The sequence below is a fragment of the Orcinus orca genome, chromosome 16, assembly GCF_937001465.1.
Source record: "Orcinus orca chromosome 16, mOrcOrc1.1, whole genome shotgun sequence".
NCBI classification, from domain to species: domain Eukaryota; kingdom Metazoa; phylum Chordata; class Mammalia; order Artiodactyla; family Delphinidae; genus Orcinus; species Orcinus orca.
Window position 1 is genome coordinate 81,612,673 of NC_064574.1, and position 21,073 is coordinate 81,633,745.

The following is a 21,073-nucleotide window of genomic DNA, read 5'->3' on the forward strand; positions in this document are numbered from 1 at the left end:
AGGGGGATCTATTACAGAGAACAGAGGAAGGTCATCGAGTAAAGCAGACAGAAATAAGAGGAGTTAATTAGTGGATTCAGGAAAAATTCTACTTTACAGCCTGATTTGTGGCTACAGGAGAGAAAACTGGCAGAACTTTGCAGTGTTCGGTGTACTTTTGATTCCAAATGTGTGTGAAGCCCAGAACATAGTAAAAATCGGATCAAGCAAAGCAAAGGGCTCTTTTTCAGGGCATAGGATCCACTGCAAGCTGCTCTGGCAATGACCCCCCAGCTGATGACAATGAGCTTCTAATGAGAAAGACGTGCAAATAAAGCCAACGCTAATTCGAGGTGAGCTAGTCAGCAGCCAAGTTTGCAAAGGGTTCATGCTGAAGAAGAGCTTGAGTTTCCCCAAAAGGATTCATTTGAGCTTGTGTTCTCCTGAGAGCTCCTGGGTACACACCTGACCTAAGTCAGTTACCCGAGAAGTAGGTCATATCCATGGCATTTTCTATTATACACTGTCATCACTGCCTGTAAGCAAACTTCAAGAGGCATGGGGTCAGAGCATGAGGAATTCTGCTCTTGAGGCATTCTACACCAATTTGCCAGGAACTGAGCAAGCTAGACCACCTACTGCTTTTATAACTTTCTATGCTTTCACCACTGGCCCGAGGGTGAGCCCAGTCAGGGGGTGTAAAGAAGCCAAGGTTCGCTCTTTCATTTAATCAAGATACACACCTCTCCCAAAGTTTGCATTTTGATGATATAATTACCACGCAGCTCTTCTTAAGGTTATCCCGAGATATATTGTACATTGCTACTATCCGAACGGAATATTTTATTTCCTCTACTTGATTATTTTTATAAAAAGAAAAATCATGTATTTTTATATATGTATCTTGAATCAGGAGATTTTACATGAAAGTTTTAGCAATTATACTGTTTCAGTTGATTCTCTGGAGTAGTTTTGGTAAAAGGATGTACTTTAACCTCTTGTATTTTCCTTTTCTATAAATATGACCCCTTTGGTTCCATGCATTGTTGTGCCGCTCAGAACTTCAATGTTAAATAACAGGAAGGAAAGTGACCAATTTATGTTGTCCACAAATTTAATTGGTGGGGAGTGTTTTCCCTCTCTCGTCATTTAATTAGCTTGTCTGTTGGCAAATCCAGAATACTAGCTGTGGTGTGAAAAGTCTCCAGTACAAGACTGTTGTCACCTCCCATCATGGGGTCCCACCATCCCACCCTATACTTGCTGTTTTTCAGCCACATTAGACATTTTTTTTTCAGGTCCCTGAAGAGTGGGGAAAATGTGCCACTTATTTCTGACAAGGAATTCTTCCTCCCTTTATTCAGCTGATACAATCCTTTTCAACTTCCAGAAGTCAATAATAAAACCTGCACACTTTGTGGAAAATTCTCTGACCTCCCAAAGTAATGTTAGATCCTCCCCCACATCTCTGTATAGTGGCCATGGTCCGTGTGGTCAGCTCTCATGTTCATCTCCTCTCCTTGACTCCGAACTAGCAGAGCACAGGCATGATTGAACAATGAGGGGTACCGGAATTTATCCTCAGCACATTGTACAATACAGCCTCACAGCAGCAATACAGGATGTTTTTTCATTTGTGAAATCACAGAAATTATTTCTGAACACTTATTTGTGTTATGAATGGTGCTAGGCACGTGAGAAAGGAAGCAGAATAAGATACAACCTTCAGTGTGATCAGGGTTTGGTTGAGAGTAACATGTACAATAAAACCAAGATACTCATAATACTGTGTATTAAGTTTCCTGGTAGAAACAAACATAGGTCCTTCTGGGATGGTCCTTAAAAATATTTTCTTGAGAAGATAATGCTAAGGGTCAAAAAGATGAGTAGGAATAAACCAAAGAGAAGAGTATCCTTTCATAGGAATATTAATTCATATCCCTTTCATAGGGATTAACTTTAATAGTGAAATTGCTGAGTAAATGAGGGAACTTGAAGATTTCAGTCGTAGTCTAGATCCTTCCCTTTTGGGGGACAAATAAGAATGTAAATGAAAGGGTGAGGAAGGAAATTCCTCCTGATCGGTACCTGTGTGATTGGAAATCTCCTTGTCCGGGCAGCGCATGCAGTCTAAGTAGCAGGCAGCCTGTCCCCACTGGGGAGATTGCCTCCGTCCAGGGCCACCGCTTTTGCTGCACACAGAGCAAGGAGTCTCGAGAAATCGGAGGAAAGTCTTGTTGAAACCTGCACATGTGATCTAGTCCTGTGTAACCACAGTGTTTCAGGGACAACCAACAAGTTTTATTTTGAAAAAGGAGCCCATTCATTGACTGGATTGGATGCTCTTCTCTACTGCATGACACTAACTCTACCAAATGTTAGGAGCAGTTTTTAAATGGAGCTGATAGGAAGAGGCCTTTAGTAGAAGTCAGTGTCACCTGTGAGCACCTGCCACATACCTGGTGGGAGAGACCCAAGGATTGAGTGGCTGAAGATTACACTGAGCCAGGTTCTCTGTCTGCTTGGCAGAGAAACGGTGGATTATGTAAAAAACAAAACCTCTGAAGTTCTTAAAACTCAACAGAAATGGAAGACATTTCAGCTGTGTTTGTGCGCTTCCTTCTCCCTTTATCCTTTCTCACCTTCAGTTCTTCTGAAAGTCCCCAGGGCTGCCCAACACTGGCCTGAGTGCATGGATCTCATTGGTAAAGTGCAGTAAGTCCCAACTGTCTCTCCTGCCCTCGTTTATTTCCTTGGGAGCTTGTCATGCAGCATGAAATTGCTACCATGATAATTTGTCATCTTTGGGTTCAGGCTTTCTTGAGAAGGCAGCTGTTAAAATCCATAGCTGCCACTGGAAATCGTAATGCATGAAAATATCTATTCTTCCTTCCGCTGATTCAAGTCCAAGTGGGCGTATGCCTTGTGCAGGCGTTTTGCTGGTCTAGAAGCCATGCATGCAGGTCGTTTCTTGGAGGCAGTCTCCCAGTGGAGGGAATGAGATAGTCAACCGAGCTCAGTATGGAGCATACCTCTGGAGTCTCTGGGATAATGGAGCCCTACAGAGAGGCGACTAAGGAGAGAAGTGGCTGTAAGCTTCCATACCAACAAAGGACAGACCTGGGAAGCTGGAAGATGATCCCCAGGAAAAGTAGGATGGAAAGTCCTAGGAATTTTGATTTGTCTCTGGCCCCTCATGGTGCTTTGTCTGGGCACCTTTAAGTGGGGTCATGCCACAACCCCCAGTTTACAGATGTAGAAACTGAGGTTCAGGGACTGCAAGTGGCTTCCCAACAGCTATTGATGACAACATGTCATATGTATGCTAACATGAAGGTAGATTGGCAAGTCTTCTGCTCTGAAATGCCAGTATGCAATGTTTGCTGTTTTGTGATAAGGGTCACTATGGGAAATAGTGAGACCTGAGGCTGCAGCAGCAACTTGGTTACAATTCTGACTCCTACCTCCATGGCTATCCCTGCCCAGGAGCTCCCCCATGGGTCTTCAGAACCAAGGACTCTATCTCACCTCACCAGGAATAAAGACAGGTGCAGGTCATGAGGACACTAGGGTCTTGTGTGTAGGATCCACCTCTGTATGTTCCCAACTGAGAGGGACACAAAATACATCCCACATGGAATGACTGAGGTGTCATCTGATAACTTCTGACAACTTAGTTCACTCAACTAAACCCACAGCCTTTCTTATTCTTCTTAAAAACAAAACCCTTGTGGAAAGTACAAGCTTTCATCTTCCTCCAAAATATGTACTCGGCTAAGATAATTTTCTCACGAAGCCTTATTTGACCATCACCTGCCCTATTCACCTCAGGACCTGGTCCAGCTGGTTGGAATCTATCCCAATGGCGATAGGCTAGTCATTTCCCTGGAATAAAATGTAGCCAGTGCCACGTCCTAACCAATACAAATGGCCTTACTCTGCACAGGGGAAAAATAGACGGCATGATCTTTGTGTCCCTTCATTCCACAGCAGGGAACACCTAACGTGAAAAGTCTTACCTACTAAGATTGTAAAGGAAGACATGTGTGCCTGAAGGTCACCCCACACCCATGTCTCTCATCTACTCATCTGTGTACTAATGGGCTTGGCATGTACTTTCAAAGCTCTTTTCTCATGCTTAGCGTGCAGATATGACTAAGACCCAGACAGTATTCAGTTGAAGAGAGAGACAAACAGGTAGTTATAGTACAGCCAAGGTGAACTAATTATACAGGTAAGAGAACACAGTTCCCTCATCAGGTGTAAATGGCTTCTCAGTCCTTTGCACTCAAAGTTGAACCTCAAATAGCATTCTGGGCAGCATTAGGCGCAGATATCAGTATAGATGAAGCATCCTGGTCTTATTTTCCTGTCCTTTTATATTGTTAGCCCAAGTAACTCCTCTTCTGGGAAGCCTATCTAGACTTTCACGGCTGAGAGAAGTGCTCAAGGTATGAAGAGGCAGTGTTACTCTGGAAGGATTTGTGCCTCACATTCAAATTTCACAATCTGGAGTGTGCAAACAATGAAAGCAAGATTATGTGTTTGTAACTCTGCTCCTAAGCCTTCACGCTTCTCAGAAGGGAAAAACTTGATCTTGCCATTTGGGGGTAACCAGGTGGTATTTAAGTTTTGGCAGCTGGGAGAGGGAAATAGCCAACTTTTCTTAGTCTCCTGGTTTGCAGGTGGTGCTGAGTGACAGGACATTCTGTCCTGGCCTTAGAGGAGGTGGGCACCTCACCCCAGTGTCACTGTATGTTGGTTGGGATCCATGCCTGCTGTGTTCAGGCCACGTGCCAAGACAAATTATAAAGAAGTCAAAATCCTTGCTCTCATGAAGCCTACACTTAAAAGGGAGAGAAACATAAATAATTTCACAAATATTGAATTATATCTGTGACATGTGCTAGAAAATAAGCTCCTTTAGCATTGATACAGTTGACCTTTCTTTTTTTAAAATTCCATTCTCCTTGAAAGATGTGAAGAGATGAGAATCGACAGGACTTGATGCATTGGAAGCGTGTGACCTTGGGCATCCCTGGGTCTGTTTCCTCATCTGTCTGTGAGGAAAATTGACCAGAATTGACCTATGAGGACCTTATCCAAATTGCGAGGCCCCTTGATGGCCTGCTTCTCAACTTCTGTGACCCTGCCCCCTCCTTTATTCTCTTTCCCTTACATGCCATTGAGGGTCCCCAGGTCCCCCAGCCTAGTCAGGAACCAAGAGTTCCTGAGGGCAAGATGGAGAGCCAAGATGGAATAGGATGGACCTGGGAGAAGACAACCAACCATTTAGGTCTTGAGCTCTAAATTCTAGAGTGGTTTCTCAACTGGGGCTGCAGAGAGAGACACAACACACCACACACACACACACACACACACACACACACACACACACGTACACACACACACACACACACACACACACAGAGCAAGACCTAACCTCAGGCAAGGAGAGATAAATTTCTTGTTCTGAATAGTTGGCCTACATTAAGTGATTCAATCCATCCAACAACCCCATGAGATAGGTATTGTATGGTTCCTATTTTAAAGATGAGCAACAAACGGGGGCACAGAATGGTTGAGTGACCCTCCAAGCACTCATCACCAATTCCTACAGAGCTGGGATTCAGATTTAGTTCATCTAGGTTTAGAGCCTGAAGCCTTTACTGTCGCTAGTCTCAGCTTTGCCCTGGAATTAGTGGGGGAACTAGCTCTAGAGCCCAGGTCTTCTGAGAGGGTAGTGACCAGTGTTCTGCCCTGACACAGAGACGAGGTAAGTCTCCCTAGCAAGCCCGTCGATGAGAACTGGGGTGAGGTAGGAGGATATGCTCTCTGCCCCACATGCACTGCACCACGGAGAAAGCCCCCTATCCTGAGGCAGAAGCTCTTCCCTAGACTTCACAGCAAGGGGAAGAGGAGGAGGTCTTCTCATGGCTGCTCAGTTTCTACTCCATCCTGGAGGGTCTCTTTCTTGATAAACTAACCACTAACATCTCTACCACCCTGTACACTTGATAAAGTTCTTTCATATCTCTCTTAATCGATCCTCAGGAAAACTCTGTGAGATAAGCAGTGTTGGGATTATTTACATCCCACTTTACAGGTGTGGAAACAGAAGTTCAGTATGGGAAAGAGTTTTCCCCAGCAATTCAACCACGAATCCACTCATGCCAGGCTGCTGTTCCTGTGGACACTTTCCCCTCCCTACTCAGTCTCTGACTTGGAGTCACTGTGCCTCCCTTCTCTGCCCCCACCCTGCATTGTGTGCCTGCCCACCTTCTGTCACCCCACCCCCCAATGACTTTAGGACTGGATTATCCAGGAAGGGAAGGCAAGGCAGGAGAGGAAAAATGGAGGGAGGGGGCAGAAAAGGGAAAGGAAGAGCCCTGGGCAGCTTCTGATACCAACTGAAACTGATCAGTGCTTGTAGCCTTTCTGCCTGAACAACTGACCAATTAACCATCTTTTATTCCACATTCATTGTGGTTAAGACAGTTGGGAGTTGAGGATGGAATGCAAAGAGGTGTGAAAAACATCTTTCCTGCCTTCCAGAAACATCAGGGGAGATGAGATGAAAACATTAAATCAAACAAATAATATAAGTTTCTCAGTTGAGTGTTACAAAAAATATGTGCTCCAAAAAAGGTAGGTATAAACTACGAATATACTTTCTAAGCAATAGGCAAAGTCGCAGTGGATTGGCTCTTACCTATTGAATAGGAGTCAAATTGGAGTTTTGATAAAGGCCCCAACCAACCAGTGATTTTGATGGTCAAAAGCAAGTAGTCACTGAATCTCCCTGATTCAGTTGTATACATTCCCCCCTAATGTGCACAAAGGCATCAGATTATACTTTTGTAAAGAGATGTTTATTGACTTTCTCAATATAATATTTAATTTAGAATATTCAAAATAAAATCTGTGATATGAACGTCACTACTTCAGTCATCACTACCATTCTTATTTTCATTAGAGCTTGTGAGAAATTTGCATTCTGATCAGTGCTCAGGAGGAATAGATGGTCCTAAGTGGGGTGTGGTGGGGTGGAGATAGTTCTGTGAGAACCAGATAAGCTGAGTTTGCAATCTGGCATTTATTAATCACCTCTTTTATATGACACTCCTCTTATATGTAACACTCCACGTAGACAGTGAGAAAGCTAAATGAATGTGCAGAATCTCTAGTCATCCATCAATAGCAGTAGGTGAATCCAATATTCATTTCTGTGTTTTATCACAAAGTAAATCAAGGCCTCTGTTGTCCTGGGACGCAGCTTCCTTGAAGAACAAAGCGCAAGTCCTTAGGGAAAGTCAGGCTCCAGTTAAGGTCCCATCTCTGGGCTCAACCTTTAGAATAATGGGTTTTTCTAGTTGAAGAAGTACCTGACGCCTTAATTTCAGGTGCCTCTGCAACAGTTAAACAAACACGTGAGAATCGAATAATGAAGCAAGGCCAGCAAGAGAAACAAAGTATTGATATATAAGATACATTATGGACAATAATGCTTTACAAACATATAACAGCTAGTTTTAGCATCGTATACCTTTGATTCTTTTTTAAAAACTACAAATTCCATGTATTTAATAGATACAGGGATGGTCAGCTTATCTGTTTTTCATAGGGTGAACTTTAATAGTCGTGTCTTTCAAGGAACTGGCCACATTTATGTATAAACTATATGGAGTAAGTTGTTTGCCGCATTCCCTTATTATCTTTTTTATTAAATTAAAATTTCCACCTATTGAGACATAACTGTCTTACAGGCGTGCATAAGTTTAAGGTGCACAGCATAATGATTTGATGTACATATATGGTGAAATTATCACCACAGTAAGTTTCATTAACATCCATCAGCTCATGGATACGAAGAAAAAATATTGTTTCCTTCAGGTGATAGCTCTCAGGATCTACTCTCTTAACAGCTTTCCTGTACACCATACAGAAAGGTTAACTAGAGCCATCATGTTGTACGTGGCATCTCTAGTACTTATGTATCTTATAAATGGAAGTTGGTAGCTTCATCCAATCTACCCTCCTTATCTTTGATTGTTTATACTTATTCTTTAAGTTATGTCAAGATGAGATAGTGAAAGCATTCATCCATCATTCTTTCCACGAAATATCTATTGAGTGCTTATTTCATACCAGGCTAGAGACAAAAATCTGGTTGGCTTGTGTTCTTTTTTTGATTTAAATTTTAGGTACAAAGGATGAGGTTTTTAAATTTACCAGATTCTTAGGCATTATGGCCAACTATCTTGAGCCATGTAAAGATAATTTTGTGTCCATTGAAACTTGCAAGGTAATCCTAGTAGGAATCACACATGTTAGTTACATCGGCCTTCCTCAACTTCTGCAGAGTCCAGTCACCTCTCCCAGTAGAACTCATCCAGTTTCATGATCGGAAGAGGTCGTTGTGAAGCATTATGCCTGTTTTTTTTTTTTTTTTTTTTAACATTTCCTGTCTCCCAAATGCAGTGCAAATGGTGAACTTCTGACGACCTACAGTGTTTGTTCCAGTACTTTTAGCCCTTTTCTCACCGAGTCACTCCTTCAGTGTTGGGGGAACCAACAGAGTGACCTTCTAATCTCAGTTGACTGAAGGGCAAACAAATTGTCATGGAGGAGAGAAGCCCCAGCCTGTGGATGGCTGGGTGGAGCTTCAGGGAGTATCTGCCCTTCCCAGGTGTGCCAGAGACTCCCTTTCTCTCAGGGCTGAGTCCCCTGTCTGTACACACCTACAGGATGGCCACACAGACTCGCACAAGTAAAACGGAAACCGTCTCTATCCTCCTCTTCCCTGAGAAAGCCTACCCAAGGGGAGGAGCTTCTTACTAAATGTGTGACTCCTAGAAATAAGCCTTCTTATAGGGCCGTGTTTGAGATGAAAAAATGGTAACTGTTCTTTGTGTGCTTCAGGAGAGATTCCAGATCTTTCTATAAATGTAACACCTTGTTATTTTAAAATTTCAAATGACATGCATATATGTCCCCTGTAGATAGACATACACACGTACAACAGGCATGTACACAAATGTCATTTGTTAAATTTCAGAAGTTCAAATGGTTCACAATTTGTATCCAAGAACTCTAATCAACTGCACGTCTAACTCCTTAAGCATTTGCTGGGTGACTGGCAGGCATCGTTCAGAGTTTACGAAAGGAATAAAATGAGAGGCTACAGTTCAAGACGTTCATAGGTATAAAGAAAACATAGGAACCAAACTGGATGGTTCCATGACAAAGTGTTAAGTTAGGTCGTGGGAACCGTGATGCCAGCCTGTGATGACTGATACAGAGCAGAGGGGAGAGTGGGCTGTGGACTGGGTTGGGGAGGCTCCATGAAGGGGCTCAGGATTGAACTAGAACTTGAAGGGGGAAGAACAGAATCGGGGGGTGGTGGTGGGCGGGGAAGAGCACACATAGAGTTATTATTAGAACGTAAAGGGAGTCCATCTTTTTTTTTTTTTTTTTTGCGGTACGCGGGCCTCTCACTGTTGTGGCGTCTCCCGTTGCAGAGCACAGGCTCCGGACGCGCAGGCTCAGCAGCCATGGCTCACGGGCCCAGCCGCTCCGCGGCATGTGGGATCTTCCCGGAACGGGGCGCGAACCCGTGTCCCCTGCATCGGCAGGCAGACTCTCAACCACTGCGCCACCAGGGAAGCCCAGGGAGCCCATCTTGATGGCAGCAGGACCCCTGGAAGGTGAGGGGGCTGTGGGAGTCCTTCACATCTGGCAGAAATGCTTTCCATCAGGGGTTCTCACCGTGGCTACACAGGAGAATCCGCGGGAGTGGTTTGAATGCCACACTCCGGGCGAATTATTTTAGAATAAATGAGATGACCTAGGCATCAGGATTTTTTAAAGCACCACAGTAATTTCATTATACAAGCAGTGGCTGAGAACCACTGCCAGGAGAGCTTCTGTAAGCTCTGGTGGAGAAGAGCATCACTGAAGAGCCATGACTTTTCAGTGTGTGCTCTCATGACGGTGCACACACTTCCCCTTCCTTCCGGTGGACTTGAAATGAAATTTAAAACATTGCTGAGATTCAAAAGACTGCCAAGAATCATGTCATGCTAACTGCATTGACTCTAGATGACCTTTATGGTTGGGTCATTACAAAGCCACAGGCTTAGCCATCCAGAGCTGAAGGACACTTAAAGGTCACAGATGGCTCCAAATACATTCATGTCCAATACGACAAATTATTCCTTGAATAGAACACATTCATATATGTGTGTGTATGTGTGTGTGTGTGCATATATATATATGATATCTATCTATATCAGTTTTAAAAACTCACAATAAACACAATTAATGCAGCTAGGTAACTGTCTGACCTGTGTTTCTTTGCAAGGTTTGAAGGAGAGGTTCTGCAGGACTTTGATAACAGCAAGTTTCATGTTCATGATACCAAGTCTCATACCAATGCAGTTTCGGGGTCCAGTTCCAAAAGGCATGTATGTGTAAGGATTTCTGCTCTCCTTGTTCTCCTTACTGAACCTGGTTCCACAACAGTAAATGAAACAAATTAATGAAACAGAAAACCCACAAGAGCTCAAAGTCTGAGGCTTAACTTAAACACTCAACTAGTAGCATTAGGGATGCCTGTGTGAGCTAGTCATTGAATCCTGCTGTGGTGATTTTGCTATGAGAAAGGTAAACTCCAGATCCTTCCCATTCCCCGGACCCTATAGGAGCTTTCAGTCCTGTTGAGGAGATGAGATGAATGCTGTTTAAAAACAAATTTCTCTCTAAACACTAACTTTACATTCAGGCAGTGAGATGTTCATGCTCTGAACTGATTGAAGGAAATGTGGGTTCCTGCCTCCACGTACACTTATGTCGGTCATGTGCTCATGGGGGAAGGCAGCAGGAGAATCAGCTCCCAGGATTTAAATTGTCATTTCCCCCTTGTATTCCCTTCCTTCCCGTCCCCTTGTGTCTGTCTGTCTGTCTGTCTGTCTCCCCCACAGCACAGAATGCTTAGGTCACATTTCCATAACTATATGACGCTACTATAGAATAACCACTGATTTCCTTGTCTATCTGTTCCACTAGCCTATAAATTCCTTGATGGTTAGACCTCTGTTTTATTCAACTTTGACTCCTCAGTATTTGAATATATTAAGGAAAAATATGGAATTGTGGAAAGTGATAATAGCATTGCGATTATGTATATTTTAAAGAGTCCCTACTTTGCAAAACATTTTGGAATATTTACAGACACTGTGACTTCAAATAATATGGGTAGATGGAGGAGGGTAGCAGTAGCATGTGGATGGAGCAGAGACATGGGATGGTTGTCGGGCAGGGAATGGGCACATATAGATACATCAAAAGTCTTCCACAGGCTACTGCCTATAGAATATACTTGTGCATACGCCAAAAATTCTCCATGATAGGCTTTTTTGTAAACATTTGGATTTCTCACTGCCTGGCCAAGTCCCTGACACGCAGGTGAGCACTAACTCTCTGCTTGACGACTGAATGAATCAAAAACGAACTGGGAGATGAGGATTGACATAAATACACTACCATGTGTAAAACAGATAGCTAGTGGCAACCTGCGGTATAGCACAGGGAGCTCAGCTCTGTGCTCTGTGATGACCTAGATGGGTGGGATTGGGGGGAGGGAGGTCCAAGAGGGAGGGGATATAGGTATACATACAGCTGATTCACTTTGCTGTACAGCAGAAACTAACACAACATTGTAAAGCAACTATACTCCAATAAAAAATAAATAAAGTGAACCAAAATGAACAACAGCAAAAAAGAAATAACGGTGAGTGGTCTCTGGTCTTAGGCTCGTGAAGCTGCAGGAGAGGGAGCTACTGAGCTTCAGGGAAACACAGAGGTTCCCTGGGCCAGAAAACAGAGGACTTGGTCCACTCCAACTTCCTGTTTCAAGAAGTGCTATGTGTAGAGGTGATGCTGGCACTCAGGACACTAGGGCGAACAAGATAAAGTCCTTGCCATCAGGGAGCTTATAGTCAGGGGCTCATAAAAGTCTAGATCCCAGCTACTGCCCTAAATTATTCATCTCAAATTTTGCTCACTGTACAATAAGGGGGAAAGCATCCACTCTTTCCAGAGTCCAATCTGTACCGAAGCCAGACCTTGACTCTGAATTCCCAAAGAGGATGCTCAACCCCTCCAAGGAGGAAGTCTCAGACATCTAGAGAGCAGAGGACTTCTCTTTGGAAGGTCACCAAGTACTTAGGTAGAAGGGACTGGCCCAGGTGTGCAGCCACAGACAGAACCAGGGCACCTGTGTGCACCTCCGTCCTCAGTGAGGCTGCCTGAACCACCAGGGATGAGACCTCTAGGTCCCCAGCCTGCACTCTCACAATAATGCTAGAGAAAATGTAGCCAGTGTTTAAAGAAATGGAAATGTGGGAACATTAGTGATGAATTCAAAGAGCTAAGGAGAAGGGACAGAAAAAACTTAAAGGAAATAAAAGGCCTATACACCTCAAATAAGATAGTGGTTACGCCAATTATGGCATATGCATATAATCACTTATATAATTATATATAGAGAGAGATAGCTAGCTAGATAGATATACACACAAATTCACATAGAATGTTGTTTATAGTTTACTGTGAAATCAAGTAAGCAGTTCAAAACCAAATTAAATATACTACCATTCTAGTTTAAAAAATCTATATATGCCTAGACAAATGTCCATGCGGACATACATCACATTATCAATGAGGCTTATCTTAAGGTATTAGGAATGTAGACAGCTATAATTCTTTTTTCTAGTCCACAGTTTTGTAAAATTTGATTCGAACAATGATCACTCTTATATTAAGAAAAAACATCAAACACTAAAAAGAGGCACAAATAAATGATGGTACAATCGCTCATTTGTCTCCTACAGTAAGAGGCGTCTAATATGCTGGAACCACTCTGGATCAGAGAGGGTTCCCTTCCCTGGGTTCTCCTACCTTTCAGGACGGAACTCCTCAGGCTCTGGCCAGTGTTCTGGATCTCTGTGAATAGTGAAGAGTGGCACCATCACCACTGTCCCTTTGGGAATCAACACCCCATGGACTTCCACATCTTTCTTACAGACTCTCTCAAGTCTAGCAGTAAGTGGGAATAATCTGAGAGATTCATTCAACACCATGTCAAGATATTCCATCTGTTCCAGGGACTCATAGGTGGGAGGTGCCTGGAAGAAAGAAATAGATTTTGATAAATTGAGATTGGGATCAAACTTCAACTCAGTCTAAATAGTCCTATTGAAATGGTAGGAGCTCCAGAGAATAATTTCAACTGGTAAAGGACCTTAACATTTATAGATGTTATAATATCTATCATGTCCTTTGACCTGCTCAGTGGCCCACTGAGATGTGTGGAGTGGTTGTGACTCTACGAGAACATTGGGACAATCCCCTAAACAGGGCCTGAAATCCCCCACGTTATCAGCTAGTGTATTTTCTTTCTCACGAGAACAAACATGACTAATAGACTATGACCCTTAGTCTCAAGTGAAATGTGCAAAGTCACTGTTTCCTTTCAAAAGAGAGGCCACACATCTGTACCAAGGGAAGAAATGTATAAGTGCAAATCCTCTACTCAACATAAAATTTTTACCTGAGAAATCTCGTTTACTCATTCTTTTGACTATACCTATAAAATCTGAAAATACTTTATGATGTTAAAACTCTATAAATAATTTAGGGAGAAACGAGTTCCTTTCTAAACCAAATACAAAAACAAAGAGCAAGATTGGGTGCTACAAGGAACACAATTTCAGATCCAGGGAAAGTTACAAGAGGATGAGAACCCTACCCTCAGCCACAGCCTCTGTTGCTGGAACAGTCTCCTATGGTCCCTTCAGGGGTGACTGTTAAGTTCTGAAGGTCTAAACAAACCACTCCAGCCCCAGAGGCCAGCTCTCCTCACACCACAAAGAATTCCACTCTTGGCAGAGATCTGAGACCATTGGGGGTGACACGCGGCTGTCACGTGGGGTTATATTTAAGGGGCAACATTGTAGAGGGTGAGAGTTGGCTCAGGAGACAGACACCCTGGCACATAGGTTGGCGTTTTCACCACTAGGTACACGACTAGTATGTGAAAGTACTTCATCTCTCTGTCGCTCAGGTTTCTGAAACGTTACATGGAGATAATTAGAGTTGACACTTCAAAGGCTTGTGTGGCAGACACACTCACTGCTCACCCAGTATCCACGTAGTCCCTGTATTTCCCAGCCCACTTGAAGTTACAGGAAACCAGCTTTGCCAATGGGCTGTGAACCGAGGCGATTATGTCAGTTCGGGGACAAATCATTTGAAAAGCCAGTGAGCAACGCTCGAGTCCCTTATTCCCCAGACAACAGGAAGTCCTCATGTTCCAGATAAGGCAGGTACAGGAAGGTGGAGCCTCTTAGCCTGTATCCCCGAGTAACGCTGTGGAGCAGAGCTGCCCTCTCCCATCCTCCACTAACAATCCATGTTGGTCATGTAGATGTGGGTTAGAAGTAAACCTCTGCTATGAAAGCTCTGAGATTTGAGGGCTCATCTGCTGCTGAGGCATAACTTAGCCTCTCCTGACTTATACAGAATTTTATGAAGATTAAATTCGGTTTATAAATAGCATCTAAAACAGACATATATAGTAAAAAAGCAAATGTTGGCCAATACTGTTCTTGTCATTGTATTATTATAAAAGAGGAAGAAGACAATACTTTAGCAATTCTCTCTTGCCTGGTGACCATCTTACTACAATGAAAAGAATTGCAATATGTGGTTTACCAGAGAAGACAGATCATCTCTAATTTAGTTAGGCACTACAATCTATCCTTACCTTATATTTGAAGGACCCAGGACCCTGAAAGGTGATAAAATTTGTCCAAAACCACAGCCAGGACTCAAACTCACGTCCTCTGTTTCCTACTTTAAGCCCTTTGTTGTTCCGAGGCTCCTCCTAGTCTGCAGTGTACCCAGGGCGGTAGACTGAATTACTGGTCCCAGTTCTCCAGCCCTTCCTGGGTCCATGCCCTTTGCCACCTACCTCTGTGGTTCCCTCCCATTCTGACTCTGGGGTTGGCCAGGTGGTTTGCTTTACACCGGTGGAAATCTGGCTAAGTGTGATGCTAGGAGAGTTTTGAAAATCATCCATATGATTGGACTTTTGGTTCTTGCCATCTACCATTGCCTTGAGAAGTAGACAGGTGGAGACTGAGAGGCAGGAGGAGCAAGTGTGGAGTTGAGTCAGCCTAGCCAGCTTGGACAATGCCAGCCTAGATCAGCCAAGAGCCAGAACCAAGCAAGTCCAGCCAATGTCAGCAGATAACTATGTGGGCACTAGAGTGATAGATGCTTACTGTTAGATGCCACTGAGGTTTTGTGATTTTTTTTTTTTTTTTTTTTTTTTTTTTTGCGGTACGCGGGCCTCTCCCATTGCGGAGCACAGCCTCCAGATGCGCAGACTCAGCAGCCGTGGCTTACGGGCCCAGCCGCTCCGCGGTATGTGGGATCTTCCCGGACCGGGGCATGAACCCGTGTCCCCTGCATTGGCAGGCGGACTCTCAACCACTGCGCCACCAGGGAAGCCCCGAGGTTTTGTGATTTTTATGTGGCATTATTGTGATAACTGATATGCCAGGACCAGCACTTGTTTCAAACGACTTATATTTCTGTGAGTAGTACGCATTACCTACGTTTTCCCCCTTTGTGCTTGACTCTTGAGGTCCTTCCTAAATAGCACAAGTGAAAACTTTGATACTTACGCTTTTTGCAAAAATCTCCTGAGAAGTGGCAAGGAGACATTCGTACTAAGGCTTCACTTTCCCCCTCCCTCTCCAGGTATCATCACTCACCTTACTGGGGAGAGCTGCGTCAATCTCTTCCTGCAGCTTCCGCTGGATGTCAGGGTGAGTGGCCAATTCATAGAAAAGGAAGGAGAGAGCCTCAGCAGTGGGCTCATAGCCACCAAAAATAAAGATAATACCTTGGGCCACCATTTCTGGGTCAGACAGAGCTAAAAGGGGAGGAGAGACGTTGTAGGTAAAGCATGTCAATATAAAACATCACAGGTTAGAGGATGAGAAATCCAAATGAGACTCCCAAATCCCTAGGGAAAAAAATGTAAAAGCAATTCAGAGCAAAACTGGGAGGGGTTTGCACTCTCATGTCTGTTTTACAGAGCCAGAAACAGGCCAAACTTTTCTTAATCCACTTTTTCCTCAAGGTCTGTACTATACTTGGCCCTCTGCTCCTGGTTATGCCACAGTCTCCACCAACACAGCTGAGTAATTTCAAGAGATAGCATTTCTGTCTAACACACACAGCATTATCAGTATGCCCCTTGGAGAATCCTAAATGCACTTTAGCTACAAACAGTATGGGGTAGCCATGTTTTTCCTTTAAAAAATTACATTATTCTAGCTAAAGCATAACATGAATTTTTTTGAGAAAGTTTGCAATACTAAGGCTGTACTGTAGGGAAAATTAATAGAAGACTTGGGGCACAAGTCTTCAAATGGATGATCACAGATATACAGAAACTACAGAGAAAAAAAAAAAAGCTATAAGAGTGCTGATTGATCCTAGTCTAAATCAATGGCATTAAAATAGCAGAAGAAAGAATGTGTCCTTAGAAGGGCATTGGCCAGCATACAATATAGAAAAACAGGACCCAGGGATTGGAATTAGCAATGCTTATTCAATCATGACCTGAATGTCATCTTCCTCAGTACAAGCCCCCTCTCTTTGCTCTCCCTTGTGCTCAGCAAACAGCCCTTGTGATTATAAATTGGTCTCCATTTTTATTTTCTCCTGAGAAAATCCAAGCATGGTCAGGCTCCAATCTATTTGATGGGACTATACTGGATACTTAGAACACTCAGATCAACATGGTACCTGCCCAATCATGTAATTCACAACTAAAACAATACAAAATGTGTGGAAGAAAGATCTACAGAGTTCTGATTTCCCCATGATGATTTCTGTGAAGCAGTTGTGGGTAAATTCAACTATCAGATTCTTTCCCCCAGTTAGCATAAACCCTAGGATACTAAAAGTTTAGAGCTGTACTGCCTAATATGTGGCTATTTAATTTAAATTTTAATTGATTAAAATTAAGTACAATTTAACATTTAGTTCTTCTGTGGCATTACCCATATGTTCAATAGCCACATGTCTAGTGATTACTGTATTGAACAGTGCAGGTATAGAATATTTCCTATGGACCACGTAGTTAGATAGATGTCAGATAGATAGATAAGTAGATAGATAGATAGACAGATAGATAGACAGGGACATAGTTGTGGATATATTTATAGTGGTGTGCTAGAGTCATCTCATCCCTCTCTCAAGAATCAATCTGTAAAAATCTAAGAATATTGTGAGATGGTTGTCAAACCATTGGTATCTTGAAATTAACCAAGTGTGAGTATTCATATCATGGAAATAAACTAAAAACGAGGGCATTCTTGTTTTAAAGAGACGTTCTGTTTACATCACTGGTTATGAGTAGATATAGAAATACTTGGGGCTCCCCTGGTGGCACAGTGGTTAAGAGTCCACCTGCCAATGCAGGGGACATGGGTTCGAGCCCTGGTCCAGGAAGATCCCACATGCCGCAGAGCAACTAAGTCCATGTGCCACAACTACTGAAGCCTGTGCACCTAGACCCCATGCTCCACAACAAGAGAAGCCACCGCAGTGAGAAGCCCGTGCACCGCAATGAAGAGTAGGCCCCGTTCGCTACAACTAGAGAAAGCCCAGGCACAACAACAAAGACCCAACGCAGCCAAAAATAAATAAATAAAATAAATTTAAAAAACCAAGCAAACAAAAAAAAGAAATACTTATGTTCATCAGTCTTGTGTAAATATATTTGATGATATGTTTGATGGTCTTATCTTTGTCCACCGAAAGGATGTAGAAGCAAAGAAACCATAGTAGAAATGAACACTCCTAGATCCCAGGTTTTGATTTCTAAATACACTTTCTCACTAAAGGAAACCAGAGCTCCTTTCAGGACTAGTTAAGGGAAACAGAATAGATACCTGGAATGTCTTGCATCAGAATAGAGACACAGATGTAGAGAATGGACATGTGGACACAGGGGGAAAGGGGAGGGTGGGACAAATTGGGAGATTAGGTTTGACATAAATACACTACCATATGTAAAATAGATAGCTAGCGGGACCCTGCAGTATAGCACAGGGAGCTCAGCTTGGTGCTCTGTGATGACCTAGTTGGGCGGGATGGTGGGGGATGGGAAGGACGTCCAAGAGGGAGGGGATATATGTATACATGTAGCTGATTCACTTCATTGTACCACAGAAACTAACACAATATTGTAAAGCAACTATACTCCAATAAAAAAAAAGAAAGCGAGGAAGTTCTCAGAAAATGATACTCTATATACTATAATGGTGGATACATGTCATTGTACATTTGTCAAAACCCATAAAAAGGACAACACCAAGAATGAACACTAATGTAAACTATGGACTTTTGGTGGTAATAATATGTCAGTGTAGGTTCATTGACTGTAACAATTGTACTTTGATGTGATCTTTTGATAGTGGAAGAGGCTGTGTGTAGGTGGGGGGAGGATGTATGTTTGAAATCTCTGTACTTTCCCCTCAATTTTGCTGTGAACCAAACTGTTCTAAGAATAGTCTAGTGGGAAAAAAACCATTTAAGAATAAAAAAAGAAATAAAACAGGATACAGGAGCCTACTTAAAAGGGATCCAGTGGGCAAACCTGAGAGAATTTTAGAATCAAAGTTAAAAATGATATGAGAATAAACTAATGATGAAAGATCTGAAAGTGAAATTAAGAAAACACTCCCATTTACCATTGCAACAAAAAGAATAAAATATCTAGGAATAAACATACCTAGGGAGACAAAAAACCTGTATGCAGAAAATTATAAGACACTGATGAAAGAAATTAAAGATAATGCAAATAGATGGAGAGATATACCATGTTCTTGGATTGGAAGAATCAACATTGTGAAAATGACTCTACTACCCAAAGCAATCTACAGATTTAATGCAATCCCTATCAAACTACCAATGGCATTTTTCACAGAACTAGAACAAAAAAATTCACAATTTGTATGGAAACACAAAAGACCCCGAATAGCCAAAGCAATCTTGAGAACAAAAAACGGAGCTGGAAGAATCAGGCTCCCTGACTTCAGACTATACTACAAAGCTACAGTAATCAAGACAGTATGGTACTGGCACAAAAACAGGAATATAGATCAATGGAACAGGATAGAAAGCCCAGAGATAAATCTTTGGTAAAGGAGGCAAGAATATACAGTGGAGAAAAGACAGCCTCTTCAATAAGTGGTGCTGGGAAAACTGTACAAGTGCATGTAAAAGTATGACATTAGAACACTCCCTAACACTATACACAAAAATAAACTCCAAATGGATTAAAGACCTAAATGTAAGGCCAGACACCATCAAACTCTTAGAGGAAAGGCAGAACACTCTATGACATCAATCACAGCAAGATCCTTTTTGACCCACCTCCTAGAGAAATGGAAATAAAAACAAAAATAAACAAATGGGACCTAATGAAACTTCAGAGCTTTTGCACAGCAAAGGAAACCATAAACAAGACAAAAAGACAACCCTCAGAATGGGAGAAAATATTTGCAAATGAAGCAAATGACAAAGGATTAATCTCCAAAATTTACAAGCAGCTCATGCAGCTCAATGTCAAAAAAACAAACAACCCAATCCAAAAATGGGCAGAAGACCTAAATAGACATTTCTCCAAAGAAGATATACAGATTGCCAACAAACACATGAAAGAATGCTCAACATCATTAATCATTAGAGAAATACAAATCAAAACTACAATGAGATATCATCTCACACCGGTCAGAATGGTCATCATCAAAAAATCTACAAACAATAAATGCTGGAGAGGGTGTGGGGAAAAGGGAACACTCTTGCACTGTTGGTGGCAATGTAAATTGATACAGCCACTATGGAGAACAGTATGGAGGTTCCTTAAAAAATTAAAAATAGAACTACCATATGACCCAGCGATCCCACTACTGGGCATATACCTTGAGAAAACCATAATTCAAAAAGAGTCATGTACCACAATGTTCATTGTAGCACTATTTACAATAGCCAGGACATGGAAGCAACCTAAGTGTCCATCGACAGATGAATGGATAAAGAAGATGTGGCACATATATACAATGGAGTATTACTCAGCCATAAAAAGAAATGAAATTGAGTTATTTGTAGTGAGGTGGATGGACCTAGAGTCTGTCATACAGAGTGAAGTAAGTCAGAAAGAGATAAACAAATACCGTATGCTAACACATATATATGGAATCTGAAAAAAAAAAAAGGTCACGAAGAACCTAGGGGCAGGATGGGAATAAAGACACAGACCTACTAGAGAATGGACTTGAGGATACGGGGAAGGGGAAGGGTAAGCTGGGACGAAGTAAGAAAGTGGCATGGACATATATACACTACCAAACATAAAATAGATAGCTAGTGGGAAGCAGCCGCATAGCACAGGGAGATCAGCTCTGTGCTTTGTGTCTACCTAGAGGGGTGGGATAGGGAGGGTGGGAGGGAGGGAGATGCAAGAGGGAAGAAATATGGGAACATATATATATGTATAACTGATTCACTTTGTTATAAAGCAGAAACTAACACACCATTGTAAAGCAATTATACTCCAATAAAGATGTTAAAAAAAATGATATGAGAGTAAATTACACATGAGAATGTACTGATATAGATAAATAAATAAATGATGGGGGAGAATGGAAAGCTCTCCCTTAAAATAGAACATCAACTGATAAATACAGAAGAATGATGAAATTACAAATTCATTTTGCAAACATCACAGTAACGAAGTTTTCAGTCAAAAACAATCCGTGGATGGTAAAACTAGTGGGTGACAATTTGAAGAGGAACACTATATTTCCAGTCTCAAAGGTTTCTCCCACCAGCTGCTTGTTAATGACAAAGGAAAAAATTGAACTTTACAGTAGACTAAGCTAGTGAACACAACTTTAACCAAGTGTTCCAAGTTAAGGTCATCAACACTGGGGCAATGTTCCTCCTG

General features: G+C 42.3%; 1 protein-coding gene across 1 annotated transcript in view; it reads right to left on the reverse strand.

Moving 5' to 3' along the window:
• Positions 1-6,982: 6,982 nt before the first annotated feature.
• The window catches only part of LOC101285170 (cytochrome P450 3A29-like), a 29,589-nt gene continuing 15,498 nt past the window's right edge, over positions 6,983-21,073 (reverse strand). Inside the window, exons 10-13 of the mRNA XM_004268898.2 lie at positions 15,822-15,982; positions 12,940-13,166; positions 10,326-10,488; positions 6,983-7,388 (exon numbers count right to left, since the gene is read on the reverse strand). Of these exons, the coding sequence (XP_004268946.1) occupies positions 7,293-7,388; positions 10,326-10,488; positions 12,940-13,166; positions 15,822-15,982 (647 nt within the window). The 3' untranslated portion in view covers positions 6,983-7,292. The remainder of the gene's footprint in view (positions 7,389-10,325; positions 10,489-12,939; positions 13,167-15,821; positions 15,983-21,073) is intronic.